This window comes from Seriola aureovittata, chromosome 9, assembly GCF_021018895.1.
Source record: "Seriola aureovittata isolate HTS-2021-v1 ecotype China chromosome 9, ASM2101889v1, whole genome shotgun sequence".
NCBI lineage: Eukaryota > Metazoa > Chordata > Actinopteri > Carangiformes > Carangidae > Seriola > Seriola aureovittata.
Window position 1 is genome coordinate 4,854,283 of NC_079372.1, and position 18,218 is coordinate 4,872,500.

General features: G+C 40.7%; 2 protein-coding genes across 10 annotated transcripts in view; one reads left to right on the forward strand and one right to left on the reverse strand.

The window, feature by feature from the left end:
• Positions 1-75: 75 nt before the first annotated feature.
• On the reverse strand, positions 76-7,916 carry LOC130174554 (transmembrane protease serine 11D). Of its 2 annotated transcripts, XM_056384479.1 has the most exons (6): positions 7,813-7,916; positions 5,960-6,143; positions 4,979-5,256; positions 2,442-2,584; positions 2,207-2,342; positions 76-641 (listed from the first exon to the last, which is right to left on the reverse strand). In XM_056384479.1, the coding sequence occupies exons 1-6, from the start codon at positions 7,880-7,882 to the stop codon at positions 418-420; spliced, it is 1,035 nt and encodes a 344-aa protein (XP_056240454.1). In that variant the 5' UTR covers positions 7,883-7,916; the 3' UTR covers positions 76-417. The 2 variants fall into 2 exon arrangements, with proteins under 2 accessions (XP_056240454.1, XP_056240455.1); XM_056384480.1 differs by lacking the exon at positions 76-641 and having other exon boundaries at positions 1,718-2,342.
• Positions 7,917-8,645: 729 nt separating this feature from the next.
• Positions 8,646-18,218, forward strand: part of scn8aa (sodium channel, voltage gated, type VIII, alpha subunit a) — a 46,598-nt gene continuing 37,025 nt past the window's right edge. For 4 of the 8 annotated variants that reach the window (XM_056384469.1, XM_056384476.1, XM_056384468.1 and 1 more), the window contains exons 1-3: positions 8,646-8,938; positions 12,754-13,087; positions 17,881-17,998. In XM_056384469.1, coding sequence (XP_056240444.1) covers positions 12,809-13,087; positions 17,881-17,998 — 397 coding nt within the window. In that variant the 5' untranslated portion in view covers positions 8,646-8,938; positions 12,754-12,808. Of the gene's footprint in view, positions 8,939-9,045; positions 9,409-12,149; positions 13,088-17,880; positions 17,999-18,218 lie in introns of those variants that run through there. The other 4 variants (XM_056384472.1, XM_056384474.1, XM_056384470.1 and 1 more) reach the window with 4 other exon arrangements.

Genomic DNA, 18,218 nt, shown 5'->3' on the forward strand with positions numbered 1-18,218 from the left:
TTTCTTGTGCTTTTTCTTCTGGCACCTTCCTTCCACCAGGTGTCAGTCTTAAAAATGAAATAGCTGATTATGATGCCATCACAGCCCCAGTGTCTGTCAGCTTTGACCAAATCTACCCACTATTAAGAAATACCTCCAGATGTTCACATCTGTAACATTACTCTCACCAGAACTTCTCACTTCAACCACTGTTCATTCAGGGAAGAACACTAGAATGATATATGACGTATGATAACTTCATGTAAGAAATAATGAAGATATTTCTTTAATAACACCAAAGGGCACCTCACTACCTGATTGACAGGTTCTTCACTGAGTATTAACTAGTATTTGTCTTTATTTGTCATAATTTACAACAAAGCACACTTTACATCACAACTAACCACTGCACAAACTCTGCTGCTGTGTTTAAGATGTTTACATGTATTTTTCAGGCATCCATTCATTATTATTCAGATATGAAAATCTCTCAGTAGACTGCGACGTGTCATTATTTGTTACATTATTGTGGTTTGGTAATGCAGATTGATGCAGATTGATGCAGATTGACTGAAGTCTGCTCTGTTTCCTTTCCCTTTCCCTGCTTCCTTTCATTTCCCCTGCTTCCTTTCCTCTGCAGTGGTGCTGAATGTGAACCATGCCTGAATAGAGGTAAAAACATGTGAAAATCTAAAATTATACAGCATGCATTTGAAAATGGTCAGCAACAATATTAATAGTAATGGTCCTTCTTTTTAATAAAGGGTCTATAAATAGTATGTTTTGGGTTACCAAGCTGTAAAAAATCCCCTTGGCTGGTTTTCTTTCTTTTTGGTAATATATAAGGAAAATATAAATGTCAGTAATGCATTAATAAATGCTCATGAGTTTCTCGTTTTACAATAAGCCATTCAATCTGCAGCTGCAAATGTTACTAAGTTGTTGATAAATGGATTTTGATCCAGATGCTCTGATAATTTTCCAGTAAATCGTCTAATGAGCCTCTGGATCCTTCTCAAGCTTTCTGAAAAAGCAAAGCCAAATGTAATACTTGTTTCACAGCAACAGGTTGATCTATTAATGGCTTTTAATGATCTTTAAAGCATTAGTAAATTATTTATTAACTACCCATAGATCAATTGGTCACTACTTATAAGCCCTTTAAAGGTATGCCTCATTCGAAAGTGGTGCCAATGATCAGAGGTGGACAAAGTGCACAGCTCAGAGTCAGAGTAAAGATCCTCCTGATCAAATATGAATTAGTAACTGTCCACTCCTGCCAATGATACAACACATAAATAAATGTGAATGTTAACTGCAGTGTGGAAAATGTTTTGGTTGCTGGTGAAAGTGCAGCCCACTCACAGTGAACAGGTCTGTGTACAGGAGGTCTGTAAATTATCATTCTGCCACTGACACTCACCACTTTAGCTTCAAATACCACATTTGTTACTGTGACAATATGAGTATTGTAATTTCTACAACATGTAAGGTCTCTTATTTATTCTCGTTTTTTTTATTCCCATCCTTCTTTCCCTCTTTTCTCAGTTGAGTTGAGCTCCCTTCTTAATTCTCTCACTCTTACAAATAATAATAAAAAGTAATAGGTTCTTAAAACATTATAGAAATATATTTAAAGAAACGCATATGAATAATCTTTTTATGTTTTTTTCCTTCCCTTGTATCTGCACAGTTTTTCTTCATTAATTTAGTCACTTGACATATTTTTTAATATTTACAGTGCTGTGGAAAAGCTTTAGGAAGGACGCTTTAAAAAATAACGCCATGAAAAGCTTTTATTTATCAGTTAAAGTCATACAAAGTGCAATTCGCCTGACTACACTTGTGCACAGTTTTTTAAAGCAAGCTGTTCCAAGCATTTTGAAAGAACTTGCTGTGGGCTATGATGAATGAAGTGAATACACAGAAAGTTCTCATGCGAAATAACCAAAACTGCTCTAACAGAAAAAACTGTGTTCATGTTGGGGACCATCACTTCACACGCTGACCGAGAAAAGAGCACTGGTGGATCTAACAGGCTGACTGGTAATTAATCCAGATGGCTGGAAAAAACATACACTGTCTCTCATTTGGCAGCGATATTTATTGACGACGGGCTGGATGTTTCAGAGCAGTATCAGAGCAGCACTGAGCAGAGCAGAGATCAGTCTTGTGTTCGGTCTGTGTGCAAAAGACACTGATGCTGTCTGACTTGTCTTCAGCCAACCTGCAAACCTGCTGGTTCGTGTGTAAACCCCTGGCCTGTGAGGAAGTCCACACTCTTCCCCGAAGCTTGTCACTCCGACCACATAAAACCTCTCCTCATCCTCGCTGTAGCACTGCAGAGGACCTCCGCTGTCGCCCTGAAGCAGACATAAACAGCAGCCATGTTGAGCTGATCTGAAGCCTGCAGCCTGTAGTGACTTTATGCACATATATTATAAACGCACAAGAATCAGCACCTGACAAGAATCAGCCGCCCCGCTCTCCAATCCAGCACAGATCATGTTTTCAGTGACATGGCCGTCGTACCAGTCGATCAGGTTACATGTTGTCCTGTCAATGAGCTCCACCTCAGCTTCCTGCAATCTGTTCAACAGCCTGCCTACAGTAGTACACACACAAATTGGTACTCTACTTTTAAAGGGCTTTTATGGTCAATTAGCAATTATATATGAGAGCAATATTTAAAAACACGAGAGGAAAAGGCAACACTTTAATTTGACCTATTTAGCATTCAGAAGCAGTAATAAATATTTAATGAATGGTTTATAACACACTGTAATGTTGTGTTTATTCGTGTATTTGTTTACACCCATAACTCTTCCTGTTGGCATCTACAAGCACAGTCAGATTTTGAATGGCAATATTAAAACAATGCTGTAATAATGTTGAATATGTCTTCATAGGAAACTATTCACAAAAACTGTAAATTAAAAGACATATACAGCATGCTTATAGCTGTGTACCACTACATTATAGCGTCTTATAAACCATTTAGTTAAAGTTTATATACTGCTTATGAACGCTAAACAGAGGCAGCTAAAGTACAGTGTTTAGGAGGAGAATCAAATCAGTTCAAGTAGAATACAAATAAAATAAAATACAAATAGTAAAATAAAACAGGGTGTTTGACTATGTAACTTGAAAGAAGAAATTGCACATTTATACAATTATTTTCTGAGCAAAGATATGGTGGAGTAATGGCATCCTAAGCAGACCCTTCTATTGTAATCTGAGTTTCTCTGTTCTTAGTGTTTCTTTGTTAGTGCATGTTTGTGCACGTGAGTCCCTCCTGTTAAACTGTTGGTCCTCCTCATGTTGATAAAGCAAAAGGGACTTTCTGGAATTTCCTCAACTAAAGAAACCGCATTTATGTGGATCTGAATTCTACATTTTGGCATGATGACAAAGATCTTGCAGCAATCTGTTTTGCACCACAAAGACTCAAATACACTCACTAGGCTTTGTTCTCACTTTCCCTTTTATTCATTTTTTTCTGTAATGTACTTTGCTTTCTATTGGTATTGTTAGTTGTTTTCTGTTTTTGCTATTAATCATGTCAATACTGTCAGCACAGCTCCTTAAGATTAATAGCCCAAAGGGTTAAAAGGGAGGTGTTGGGTGTGGCTGGATTTAACAGGAGCATTTCATTTCATTGTTTTTTTTGCATTTCTGTAAGTATTGTGATGACTCCGAAAATGCCAATAAAAAATAATATATATTCACAAAAAAAAAACAAAAAACAAAACAAAGAAAGAGATAAGAGCACAGGCAGATTGGCAAGAAGTCAAAACATCCATAAAGTTAAAGAAGTTTTTACCAGCTCCATCAGACTCTTTATGGGCTCCATCTGTGCCGCTCGTGCTTCCGGTCACAGCAGATATGTCTTTCCCAGTGTGACTCTGGAGCCAATACTGGTTTGGCTTTACTGAGACTGAGAGGGACTCCAGCTTCACTAACAACAGGCTCTTCTTTTCCTCGACGTGTAAGTAACTCGATGGCTACATAATGCTACATGTCTGTTTTCACTAGTAACCCTACAGTAGTGTCAGTGTCAGCTAACTTGCTGTTTGGTAAATGTTGCTATCGCTAGCTAGCTAGCTAACTAGCTAACGGCTTTGGCTGGGTTGTTTTTTGTTGGCTTTCGTGTACACAGGGTAACTTTATTAAGTTGTGCATCTTTACGTGTGTTTACTGTTTACACTGGGCTTCTTCACACCTTGCTGGCTGTGGACGTGAAGGGAGGGCAGGAGGGGTAGGGGGTTGTGGCCAAAATGGAGGCTGGAGGTGTGGCTGTCGATCAGTGACGATCGCTTACAGCACTTAGGAAGATTTGGGTGAAGGCTTTGTATTCATGCTGTAAATGGGCTGCTGTTAAACACGAATAAATAATAACAATATTTTAGTAATACATTTTTAAGAATAATTTATCATAAACACATTTATTTTTCCTTTGCACAAGTGGCCCACATGTTGGGTTCCTGGTGCAGTCAGGACAATAGAGCTTGTTTAGCAAATGGTATCATGTCATTTGAGCTTGCTTGTCTTCACACATTGAACAATATTTATTAAAACGCTTAATTACTTATAATTTTTTGTAAGTGCAAATTTGCTTTATTATGATATATGCAGTTACAGGTGCTGTTAAAAGAGATTGATAAATAATTTTCCATTTGGATTTTGATTGGCAATTTATCTGTAAAAATATAATATAAGTGTTTACTTTGACTTAACTTTATATAATTATGGCAACTTTCCAAACCCTCTTGTCGAAGTCTTCCTTACAAAGTGTAGTGTTCATTTCAAAGGACTTCCTGGTTAGGTAAATGTTGACGTGTCTAGTTGCAAAGTGGAACCTTATCCCTTCACAGCGAGTCTATATCAGTCAGAGAAGCCAGCAGGGATTCAGTGTCCTGCTCAAGTGCACTTCAGCATTAAAATTCACCATCATGCCTTTCGTGATTATCCTGCAAAATCACTGCGTTTTTAAACCAACCTTTGTAATAGGTGCTCCCCCATCCAGAGATGAAACAGTGGCTGAAGTTTAGGGTGAACTCATGGGTCACATTATGAGGAGTACAGATGGGTTGGACATGGTCAGTGAAGTTGAAGGGAGAGCTTAGGAGCACTAGTGTCACATCGTTGTCAGACGTGTTGTCATCATAGTCCTTGTGCATTTCGACTCTACTGATGGAGTGGATCTGGGCATGATCTCCAGGAGCAGATAACACATTAAGTCCTGCCACCACACGGAAATGGGCTCTGCTGATCCACCTGGACACAAAACATAACGACAAAGATCGCATTACGAATATAATGGAGCCACTACTTTTTTCATGGTGTTTGCCCACCCCAAGGCACATGACACACAAGGGTTGGTTCCATCAGATCCTGCAAACAGTATCCTTTATTGCACAAGTACAACATAATGTAGGTAACACAGACTGGATATTAGAGTAAAACTTTAATGTTCCTCAAAGTAAACACAGTCAATCCAGTGACTCAGTGTTCGTGCCATCACTTGTCACTAAAACCATCTAGAGAGAGTAACAAGAAGAAGAGGCCAAAAACCAGGAGACATCCTGTAGCGTTCACAGCTGATAACAGGCCAAATCACATTGTTTTTAAAAAGCCAACAGCTCTAATAGACCTTTTAGTGCTGCCTCAAGGGTAATACTTCTGTCCTGATGGTAGCAAATTAATGTGCATTTGTAAATGACGCTCGGAGTCCAGTAAGATGAGCTGAGCTGTGTCACGTCATGTGATCATTCAAATTTACACTGATGACTTTAGAGCACACATTCACCAGCCAGACGTAGATTACAAAACCAACAAGATCACACGTGGCAAGTTTATCCGAATCACTAGAGGAAGTATTGAACATCAACTTGTTATTTTGTCTACCTCCTGTATTCAAACGTAGATTGAGGTACATGTGACTGCGTGCAGCTCAGTTGGGTATGTGTGTAATACTCACAGGTATTTGTAGAAGCAGTGTGTGGCAGTCAGCACCCAAAGGCTGTTTAGGATTGTCCCACCACAGTGGTGCCTGGACTGGATCTGGATGCTGACCTGCCAGGGCCATGCCCCCTCAGGAGCCTCCTGGCCCCCCATTATCCGAGACAGACCTGGGGGTGCAACTAGGGGCCGTTGCCCACAGCCTCATAAAAACAATCAAAAAAAGTTTTCATGTAATTTTTGAAATGACATCTCCCAGTTTACATTATTGTGTGTTCAAGTGTGCGTGATGCTGCTGTGTTAGACATTAACACAGATAAAATTACTTTAAATGAGTTCTGAAACGGTCATTTGATCAATTAGTCAATCAACAGAAAATTTGTTTACATTTTACAACTGATTCATTGTTTAAATCCCAAGCAAAAATGCTGAAAATTCTTAAAAGTCTCAAATGTGTTGATTTGCTGCTTTTCTCTGTTTATATTATTATAAATGATAATTAAATATCTTTGGAATCAAGGAATATGAATGTGTCACTTAGGTTCAGGGAACTAGTGATGAGCATTATTCACATTTTTGCAAAGAAGCAAAGCAAAGAATAAATAGAAAAAATAGAGAGAGAGTGGTGGAAGACATATTCAGATCCTTTACTGAAGTAAAAGCAAAAATATCATAAACATAGAGTATATGATATTTTTTCTACAAGTAAAAGTCCTGCTTTCAAAATGTTACTTTGGCAAAAGTACAAAAGTATTATCAGCAAACAATACTAGTATCAAAAGTATTCATTATATAGAAACACTTATTAACACTTATTTTAGTGTTGCACTGTTAATAATAAATTGTATATTATTTGGTTAATATTTCATGATGTATTTGTCAACATATTGACAGTTTTAAGTACGTTATATGCCACACTACTACTAGCCTAAATTAAATTATTAAAAAGCATCATATTTTATAAGCGTATCATATTTTTATGTAAAATTTGAATCTGAAAAACAATTACGAATAGCTGTAGGATGACGAAGTTATATTTTTCTCTGAAAGAGACTGTCCTGTAAAAAACGAGCCCAAAGATCGTTTGTGCAGCAGGTTAGTATGATCGTCACCCATATCATGTTTTGTTGTTAGGCGACATCTAGTGGCCGTAGTTATCATGACAGGAGCAAAGAGAAAAGTGCGGTGACGTAAATAGTAATAGTAGTAAATAGACCATCAAAGTCCGTGTCAGGACGTCAGGCTGAGGTGGGGGTGGATGGACAGAAATAAGACACAGGAGAGGAGGTGTCTGACTCCCATGTGATCCCAGCAGTTTATTTATATTGTTCCTTTAACCCATCAGCGCTCAACCAAGTTAACCACGTTGTTAATATTGTAACCATGACAACAAAGATCGTCAGTTTTGGAAGTACTTATTTAAACCCAAATCACGATCTTTTCATAAACCTAACCAAGTAGTTTTAGTATCAAAACCTGACCCAGCCATGAACGTTAATATGGTATCCACGGCCACGGTACAGTCGCGTGTTTATTTTGGTAACCATGACAACCGAGGTCTGGTACGTATGCAGCCGTATAGGGGCGCTATTTCAGGAGACATTCCTATGGGTCTTATCAAAGGGTTGTAAAAAACGACCTATATGGTTGTTGGCTTAGTTACCACTATCAGTTATAAGGAGAAGTATCTTTCTTAAAAGAAGAGGAAAAATGTTTAAATAGCTCATTTGAAGGCTGCTGTGAGCAACTGTAAGTAAACAACGTATATGGACAGTATAAATCAGACAGCTTGACTAGATTCATACCAATTTGCCAACCAACTAATTTACAGAAACTGAAGTAGCTCGACCCCCCTGCTCTGGTTTTACTTACTGTCCTGTGGTGAAGTCAGAGCAGCCAAACACAGAGCACTCACAAACAGCAGAAGCCCCTTCAACTCCATGTGGTTTAAACTGCTGAGGACTTTTTTTTTGACCAAAAACAAAAACAACTGCATGTCCTTCTGACCAGTGACGTAATTTGCACGTCCTGAGTCACAACTGAAATAAAGTGTGTAATGACATCGTGACAAAAATAAATGATATATAATAATGAAATCAATAAATAAATCTCATATTCCAGCTCAAATAATGTCTCAAAATTGACAGAATTTTTAAATTATTTTTTCAAAGAGTTTCAATTCATTTTGATTCAGTTCAGTTGTGTTACACACTTACCTTACATAACAACACAAAGACAAGGGGGCAGGTTACCAGATTAAGAGCTTCCTATTTGCATATTAATTTGTGCTATTAAAGAGCAGAGTGCGGGGGGAGTGTATCAGTCTGATGCAGAGGCTATAAATGAAAATAGTTTACAATACCTCAAGAGGAAATGGTCCATATTTTAAAATATGCTCCCACACAAAAAACTTCCAAACATGTATTTGTTCAGACAGGCTTCATTGGCCTAAATAAATATAGTTTACTTATGTTTGTAAACGAATGTAAAGAGAAGATGCTATATAAGTGTATATATAATGTAATGAAACATGTATTATATAATGTTTCTTCTCTCTGTATCTCAGGACATGCTCTGGTCTTCTGGGAGATGTCTCTGACTGACTACCGTCAAAACCTGACAGCCAATAAATTCCTGCACTACAACTCACCACACTGAGCCCACGGTGAGCCAAATGCGTTTTGTCAGAAATAACCATGTGCACGTTTTTCTGTGCACAGTCTCATCCAGGCTCATCCCTGAGCCCGGTGAGCTCTGTTCAGTGAGCCGCACTCTGGGGTTTGGAGGCTGCAGGCCTAAATGACCTTTACGATTTCACGAATCGCACTTGCCGACACTCCCTCACATTCTGCTGAGAGTCATCAATTATGCAGGGAAACTGCTCGCACTGAGGGGGAAGATAGCAGCAACAATATGGCGACAACCGCAGTTTCTCCCCAATCTTTTCCACATCTGCAGTCCTGCAACGGCTTTCTGGATTCATTGTAACGCTTACAAAGTGAGTATCCCTCATTTATAATCGCTTGAGAAAAAGGCACGTATGATGTTAGGTAAGGGCAGATTTTCTCTCTGTCGGTATCCTTGCGTAAATGTCGCAGAGCTGCACACTGCTCTTTTTTTTGGAGCGGGATGGAAGAGGGTGTCTGCATTTGCTGAGCATCTATCGGCTGGACTAGAGCAAGGGGACAATATGTTTATCAATGATTTGATATCGATGGCAAGGAATTTATCGGATTAACTATTTCGTCGAGCATCCGAGGCATTGATTAGACCTTTGTGAGAGAAAATGTCTCGTAGGTTCGGCTTCAGGTAGGGCGCCGTCTGACCGATCCAGCCCCTCAAAAAGCCAAAACCTGCACATTTCTTTTTTCAGATTTTGGTCACTATATTTGGCTTCTTTTATATACCCTCCGGATTACAGGATGATGCACTTGATTCACCACAAGGCGAAAAAGGGGCTGATGCTATGTGAGTAGCCTGATCCTCCTTCCATCATCGACAGCCAAGAAATTGACATTCCTCCAGGTGGTTTTTTTCGGTGTGGCAGTTCCATCAGTGTTCTCTAATGCTCGTGTTTGTTGTGTTTCATCTCATGTTGCGGACCGTGTGTTGTTTTTTATGCTGCTGTCTAGCTTCATACTCTGGGCTATCTTGTGTACAGATAGAGCTCTTATTGATTTGGCAGTAGACATGGCTTCACGGGTGTGGTGCAGATCCTTCAAGGCAACGCGCAAAAACGCACAGAATACCCCCAACCCCCACCAAAAAAAAAAAATCAATCGTTTTTACTTTTTTTTTTTTTGCTGAATAACAAGAGGGACATTTTGCACATTTTTATTATGATACATCGACATTACACTTGTGACTGACAAATGCACGGTTGCGTTTACCACAGCGTGACATTTTCAACATACAAACCACCCACTGCAGCAACACCGCTTCGGCCAATTTGGTTGTAGCGGGCCACTTCTCTGCGCAGTACAGCCTCCAGCTTCTCTCTGTGGCTGAGCAGGACTTTTCTATTCAATGACATATTTTAGTGAAAACACACACACACACACACACACACACACACACACCTATAATGGCGTCTACAGGCCATGCTTCTTAATTAACAGCTTTAGTAAACAAGTCTCAATTTCTTTACTGCGTCTCTGAAAATGACCGAGAAGGTGCCAGAAGGTGCTCGTTTTCTCTGTGAAAATGATTGCATTGCCAAGCCTGGGTGTAAGCAGTGTGCAAGCCCACGAGTTGTCACCACGACTCAATAACATTGAAGAGAATTGAAGGATTAAAAGTGCAGGCCTGAAGGCGTCGAGCGGAGAGCTCAACGTGAAGGCCCGCTGTACAGCAAAACGGTTTTTCCAGACAGATCGGTTATGATTTTTCTCTCTCCATGAACCCTGCATGTATGCATTCGTGCATGTGCATATGTGTGCATGTGTGTGTTAGTATGTGTGTGTGTGCGCTCCTGTGGTGCTGGAGCGGACAGCGCCAGCAGAGCAGCAGAAGGCTCAGCGACTGCAAGGTTCCGGGGTCCATTTTAAAACAGACGTCTTGGCTCACAGGCTGCATGTTTTCTGTGATCCCCCCCCCCCCCCCCCCCCCCCCCCCCCGCCTCTCTCCCACCTTCCCATACCAGGACAGATAGAGTGGAGTCTTTTCCTGTCTGATATCTGCCTTATATGTCGAGCATTTTTAATTAGATTGTGTTATGCAAGAGGGGAGCAGGGAAGTGACAGGCCTTGTGATTCAGATATGGTTGATTGTGCTGTTAAGGCGGCATCCACCTTTCTCTCCACCACCACACGCTGGATAACAAAGGTTTGTGTGGAATAATAGTGGGTGGAATACAATGCAAAAGAAAGGAAGGATCATAATGTTAGAAATACTGATTCAAGTCATTTGTCGTCTTTCAAACAGTCAGTGTGTCGGTTTCAGGTGTGGCTGTGTTTCTGCTGAACCTTTTCTCCCTGTCAGCTCGCTCCTCTTTCCTTCAGCACTGCCTCACATTAGTACATTGACCCTGAAATGTCCTGCAGCTTGAACAGTTGTCATGTAACCATCGTACCCTTTTTACATCTAAGTGTGCTGGATAAAGGCTCCACTGAGTCATGCAGCCATTAAGTGTGCTGTGTTTTCTGTCAGCCTTTCTACAGCTATTCAAAAAATCATGAGGAGTAAAATCCTTAAATGGGTCTGTTGTCTTCATTGTCAGAGGTTTAGTGCAGGAGCCAGAACTTGTTTCCAGCACTGGGTAAAAGAAATTTGAGATCATAATTAATCACAGCATTAAACTGTTGGTGCCTGAACACAAGATCGAGCGTAACTGATGAAAAATATGTAAATTACATTAGTTTTGTGTCTTTGCACAATGTTAAGAATTGTGACATTAACAAATCAGCAAATATAGCAACAGGAAACATGAAATTATAAAATAATACTTCCTGAACTTTATAAAATCAGCTATCAAATATAAAAGCTAAAAAGGTGGACTATTGTTTTGAAATTACACCCATGATTTCTAATGTAACTCATCAACCTCTGCAAATGACCAAATATGTAGATTTTTGATATATGCATATGAAATATGTCTAATATAATGACTCAGTAAAATGTATTGTATCATTATTTCTTCTTTTTTCAATTTTGATTATAATCAGCAGAGCTTATGTTACAGAAACACTTTGCTGTATGCATACAGGGTGAGATTTCTGATGAGAAAATACAGAATAACAGAAGCATCTGTTCTGCTGTGGTACCTTAAAGGATAGCTCCAGGATTTTTGACCCTATGAATCATTTACACGTGAAAACATGAGAAAATAAGGCCCAGGTTCAAAAATCCCAGGGTTGTCCTTTAAGATGAAATGTTCATCATCTCAGTCTAATCTTGAACTTAACTTATCTCTGTATGTGTGTGAACCCTGAGCAATGTTTAAGTAACTTGTGAAACATAATGAAATAAAAAAGTACACTTGGTTTTGTTCTGGTGCATCTTAAACAAAACTCTGTCTGTGTTTCTGCCTTAAGGTTTTGGTTTCTTTCTGCTTTTACAAATTCATGAACCGTCACATGTAAAGATGTAATTAGCTTGGTTTTTCTTTACTGTTTTAAAATTATACTTATGTCCACAAAATATAAGATGTTGCTCAAGATAAACCTTTTTTTTTTGGATCCATTGTCACTGATAGAGTGAGTGAAACACAGTTGTTTTAAGTCTCCTTGGCTGTTGAACCTCTCAGCACTTGTTCTCCCTGAATGTGGATGACAGATACACAGACATTATACAGATCATGACCATGGTGTATCTTGTTACTTGTTACAGTCACAAAAACAGTTAGTATACCTTTCTTTATCAAACAGTTGTAGTTCTCTTTTTTTTTTTTCTCAACATTAATTTGGACCAAGGGAAACCAGCAAATGAATAATGTGTTAAGGATGAAACATTCAGGCAGCCATTTTTGTAGTATTTCATGTTATTCAGAGTCACTTTTGTGGAATCAAATATTTGACATGTACTTGAATGGATATATTGCATTTTTCTGCCTTTAACTCGTATTTCTATCACCAGGACTTCATAACTGTATATGTAAATGTGTGTATGTGTGAACATGAATGCATCAGTGTGATTTTCCCTATACATTTGCTGATTTAAAAAAAAACAAACAAAAAAAAAAAAACCAATGATGTTTACATATACAACATATCAGATGTGAGCTCTGTTTTTTAGAAAGTAATGTTGGAAGTCATGAACTCCATGCAGAATGGCCTGTTGGTTGACCTTTCCTTTTTGTGTCTGCACCTCCTGCAGAGCTGCTACTGTGGATGGTACAAACCTAAAGACCAAGTAGCTGCAGGATGAAAACATGGCTGCACCCCTTCTTGCACCGCCAGGACCTGATAGCTTCAAGAAGTTTACTTTGGAATCTTTGGTGGGCCTTGAGCAGCGCATCAATGAGGAGAAGAACAGGAAACCACCCAAGCAGGACAGCAGCTACCGTGACGATGATGACGAGAACAAGCCCAAGCCCAACAGCGATCTGGAGGCTGGGAAGAGCCTGCCCTACATCTATGGGGACATCCCTCCAGGAATGGTGGCGGTACCACTGGAGGACCTGGACCCATACTACCTGAATTCTCAAAAAGTGAGTTTACATAGACCTGAAACACACACACACACACACACACACACACACACACACACACACACACACACAAGGAGGAAATTACCGTAACTCAAATGAACTAGGACTGTTTAAACCAAAGGATGTTTCTGACTGTGCCCAGTCCAGTTTTTGGATGGTATTTGTCCCTCTACCTCAGGCTGCTAAAATCTGCAAAATGGCACTAATATTACCTGTAAAATCACAACATGCAAGTCAAAGTATAACATCATTACATCACAGCAACCGTTCAGCTTGTTTTGCCTTTGTATCCTGTTTAAATACTTTGACCTTGATAGCAAAGTCAATGTTCATGACACGTGGAAATCTCTGTGTCATTGATCCGTCTTACTCCTTTAAATATAAAAATAAGGAAAAAATGATTGTCCAGGGTCTCAATAGTTACCAAACACATATTTTATTTAGAGTATAGTCAAGTCATAGAGCAAGTACCATATGATTGTAACTTAAATCTGATCACAACAGGAACACATTTGCATTTTCATTCTGCTATTTGTAAAACTGAGATTCTGGTAATTTTTTTTGATGCTTAGCAGTGAAGCCCAAACATGCATATTACTATTTCACATGACGGTCAGTAGATGAGTAGCCTCATGATGTCGAGGTGAGACATACATAATGGCTGGAATTTGCAGACAGAGACGCTGTGTGGTTTGTGTCGGTTGGCTTCCAGGTGGGCTGTGTTTACAGTTATTTTAATTTCGTGATTAGGTTGCAGAATGTAATTATGCTTTCCTCCTTGAAGACCTTTGGGGAGTGTGAGAGTTAGGCACTCGAGCTGTTGAGTGGGACGTTGGCGTATCTCTGATGTGCTCACAGGGCTTTGGGGAAAAGGTCAGATGCGGTAACTGTTGAAAGGCTGTTGTTCCACATGACGGACTTTTCTAATTGTTCAAAATTAATCTGTGGCAGGAGAGAAAAGCAGCGGCGGCAGCAGCAGGCTGTGAGGACTCTGGTTGTCTTAGAGGAGACACGTGTCTCTCTGGGGTTTCTGTCATGTCTAAAGCTCAGTGTGAGGACGGCTGGGTGACCTTGAGAGTCTATCACCATCATGTGTACCTGTCAACCAAAACTGTTAAAGGAGACTGTATTCATTTCACATGGCTTCATCTTGCCCTTGTTGGACAAATCAGTCTGTGGATCAAAAAAGATAAAACATATAGAAGCCATCACTTCGATAGAGAGTGAAATGAGGGCTCAGGAAAGTTAAAAACTTCCTTGAAATTTGCAGCCATTTGGAAAAATCTGAGGCATCTATGCACTGTAGTGCTCCTGTATTCGTAAAGAGTGTGAACCTGTTTGTTACTTTAAGAAGACAAAAGAATACTTTATCATAAAATGGCTGTCCTTTACTTAAGCATTAATCAAGATACAAAGTGTGCTGAGATCAGTTTAACACAGGCGTGTTTATAACAGGACTCAGCAGCCAGGCTAAAATCTCCTACCATGGTAACATCGTTTGTTGTCTATTTTTAACAAAGAATTATGTAACAAAATTGGCATTTTTATTCAAAATGGTCTCCTCCAATCACATATTCTTTTACATACTGCTGCTCTTTTGACAACAGTGTTGTATAACTCTGCAAGTCCACAGAGTATACTGTAAAATATAACAAGTCTACCTGAAGTCATCATCATTAGCTGAAGGGATGTGTTTAGATAATGTGTGTGTTTGTACTTATTGACGTGGACAGGATCTGCGTTTCTCTCTCTCCGTCTGTCTCTGTCTTATACCTGTCTTTACTCCGTGCTCACTGACTGTTATGTAACGCATCAGTCCAGTGCACAAGGAGGAGACACGATTCAAATGACGCGTGGCAAACATGTCCAGCGATACATGGGACTGTTGATAAATTAACTCACTAACCCACAGCTCGTTTGTCTTTTATTCCACACATGGCCACGCGTTGCTGCCACAGATGCATGCGAGCCATGGAAGCTTTTTCCTGCTTCTCGCCTGTGCACCTGCCTTCTCCAGCAGTCCTGTCAGCTCCCAGCTTCAGGCAAATCTAATTATGGCCCTCGATCTAGTCTCGTTCTAATGCCAAGGGGAGCCGATGCTGCTTTGGATCTGGCAGCTCGAGCAGCCGTGACGTCAGTTCAGGTGGTGACCTTGATGGGAGAACGTTGCTCTGTATGTCTTTGTCACTGAGAGGCGGCGGGCTGGTTCTGGATGTGTTCCTTGCAGGGAGGAGGGTGTTGGGGAAGTGCAGAGAAATAACCATAAATGAAAGCTGTTCATCTTCTTCATCACAAATCCTCAGTTGTGGCTCTTTCAGATTGTGTCATAGTTGAGACAGAGGCCTGGCAGGCTGACGGGGCGATGACACAGCATGGAGCCCTCCCCTACCTAGCTGGTGGCCTGAGCAGGGCTGGGCCACGCTGAGCCAGGCCAGGCCAGGCCAGGCTAGGCCAGGCCAGGCTAGGCCAGCACGAACTCGGCGTCAGTGTACAAGGCCGGTGGAACAGATCAGTTTCAAGGAGAGGGGAAAGAGAGAATGACAGAGAAAGGGAGGGAGGGAGAGATGAAGTGAGGACAGGGATGAAATGGACGACATGTGCAAGGATGCATGAGTGCACTTGCTTTCCTTCTAGCTGCAGCGAGGTTCACTCAAATGTGTTTTTCTGGGGAAGACCTGAAGGTGCAAAAATGAGCCATTTTTCACAGACACAACCTGAATGAAACAGTCTGATATTATTTCATTTTTTAAAATAAAATCAGAGAAACAAACGCTTTCCCCCACTACCCCTGTGTATGTGAATCAGAGCTGAGGCAACATCTGCTTATTTGTCCCCTGTGTGGATCAAAGATGAATATTGCCAGTGATACTATCTCAGCGACAGTTTGTGATGCACCATGAGCTAAACTGGATTTAATCTCAAAGAACATGTCAGCTTGTTTCCAGATTGTCTGCACCTTTAGAGAAAATCATATTTTCTCTAACAAAGATGACAGGTTTTTCTAGAAGAATGTAAAGTGAAATGGCAGTGATGAGGAATACATCAGCAGGTTAGCACCTAGCATGGCAGCTGAGCCCTAACCCAATTGATGTATTATTATGTGTGTGTGTGTGTGTGTGTGTGTGTGTGTGTGTGTGTGTGAGTGAGTGTGTGAGTGAGTGAGGATCTTGGGCTAAAGGTGCCATGAAAATGCAGTCCAATTGCCATTTACCACAAGGGTTGAATGAAGGGGACTCTTTGAATGGCTGCTGCGGCCCTCGTGGATGCAGATGCTGCAGCCGTGCCTGATGGCTGGAGCTTCTGTGTTGAAGCCGCGCTCTCTCTCACTCTCTCTCTCTCTCTCTCTCTCTCCCCCCTCGTCTCCCGCCCATCCCCCTCTCCCCTCCTCCTCTCCATCTTCTGCCCAGCTTCCTCGCTCTGGCTCCCTCTGTCCTGCTTCTCCTCAGCATGCTGCTGCCACAGTTGCTGCCTGCCTGCCTGCCTGCTTCACTCGCTCTCCATCTCCCCCGTTTTCTGCCTTCCCTCTCCTCTGCTCTCCTCTTTGCTCAGCTCTGGATTATGAAATTTTCAGTAGCTTTGCGGCAGTTTAGTCATGCGTTACAAAAAAAGACTCTCTACATATATAGCAGTCATGTGTGTGTGTGTGGATGACAACATTGGTTGCTCATTTTCGGAGCGTTGTGCATGCTGATTTGTGTGCACGGTAGTTTATGTGTATCGGTCATGCATGTGCACACAGCATACAGTATGTGCGTGATGAAATGCCATGCTACTGGCAACTGGGACATTTCCAAGTGTGTCATTAAGGCTGACCATAGTGCTGACTGGGAATGTTTACAGTATATATGAGAGTATTAACACTCAGGGGAGAGGCTGCTGCTCTGACCCATAATAGTAACCGGAGAGTAAGATTATCTAATCATGTTACACTGGACTGGCTTGATCTGAGTTGTCTGTGGATCTCAGTCAAATTGATATCAGAGGGTCATGTGACAGAAGTGTGTCTCATCCTCCGGGCAGAAATGCTCTTCGTTTCAGGTTCCATGTTTCTTTTTGAGATGTTTACGTTTCTTGTTAACAACATCTTACACCTTATTTTCTGTTGGAATGGCACAGAACACATTACACAACCACGTGACACCACCATGAGGTCTCTTACTGTACGTCTCCACTCCCTTTCTTCTTCCTCCTTGTTCCTCCTCCTCCTCTCCCTCCTTCCTGACTTCACCGTCTCCAGCCTTCAGCACTGAGTTGGTGACTCTGCAGGGTTTAATGTAGTGAGGGATGCCTTGTTAAAAGCACAAGGGCCCATATCACTTGTGCAAATGCACAGAGTCTCATTAAAGTTTCATGCAAATCGCCATGTTTTATTCAAACAATTATGAGGTTATCCACAGAAAGAGCCAGCCTTCCTTGGTTTTGCTCGTTTCCTTCTCTTGAAACCGCCAAAGCCATGATGGGCAGAACAGCGCTGAGTGACTGGGACAACATACCAACATTAGAAACATCCTGGCAGCCATTTTCACTCGTTTTTCAGCTCATTTTATGTGACACAAAATGCACCATGTATTACTTTATGAGCAAATGCACACGCCATCTTTAATGAATACCCTCATGTATATCAGTTTACTTAGATAGATGTATGTAATGAATACATGACATAGGATAACATATTAGTTTTTGTATCAAATCCAGATGCTGGATGTTTTTAATTACAATCTGTACTGTATGTGTATTTTTATCTGATTGTCATTTATTAATACTATCTCTTTCTCCTTTTCTTCTCTCCACAGACATTTATAGTGCTAAATAAAGGGAAGACAATCTTCCGTTTTAGTGCCACACCTGCCTTGTACTTCATAAGTCCTTTAAATCTGGTTAGGCGAATAGCTATTAAAATTTTGATACATTCATATCCTTTGCAAAAAAGTGTCTTAACAGCAGGGACAAGAGTTTCCTGTTCATGTGTATTATTCATGATGATATGTTCTGTCTCTCCGCTCGTACAGCTATTGATGTTTCTTGTGACTGATGCTACAGGAGAGGATAGAGACACTCAGCACGTTGCAGTCAGAGCCAGAAGACTTCCTTACATGGAAGAGAACACAGGAAGCCATACAGTAGCCATTTT

What these genes read in the sequence shown, in the direction of transcription:
- LOC130174554 (XM_056384479.1), bottom strand. Translation starts at nt 7,882, where the DNA reads ATGGAGTTGAAGGGGCTTCTGCTGTTTGTGAGTGCTCTGTGTTTGGCT. An exon ending in TCTGACTTCACCACAGGACA is followed by an intron (nt 6,144 to 7,812) that starts GTAAGTAAAACC and finishes TGTTTTTATGAG; the next exon opens with GCTGTGGGCAACGGCCCCTA. An exon ending in GGGGAGCACCTATTACAAAG is followed by an intron (nt 2,585 to 4,978) that starts GTTGGTTTAAAA and finishes GTACTACTGTAG; the next exon opens with GCAGGCTGTTGAACAGATTG.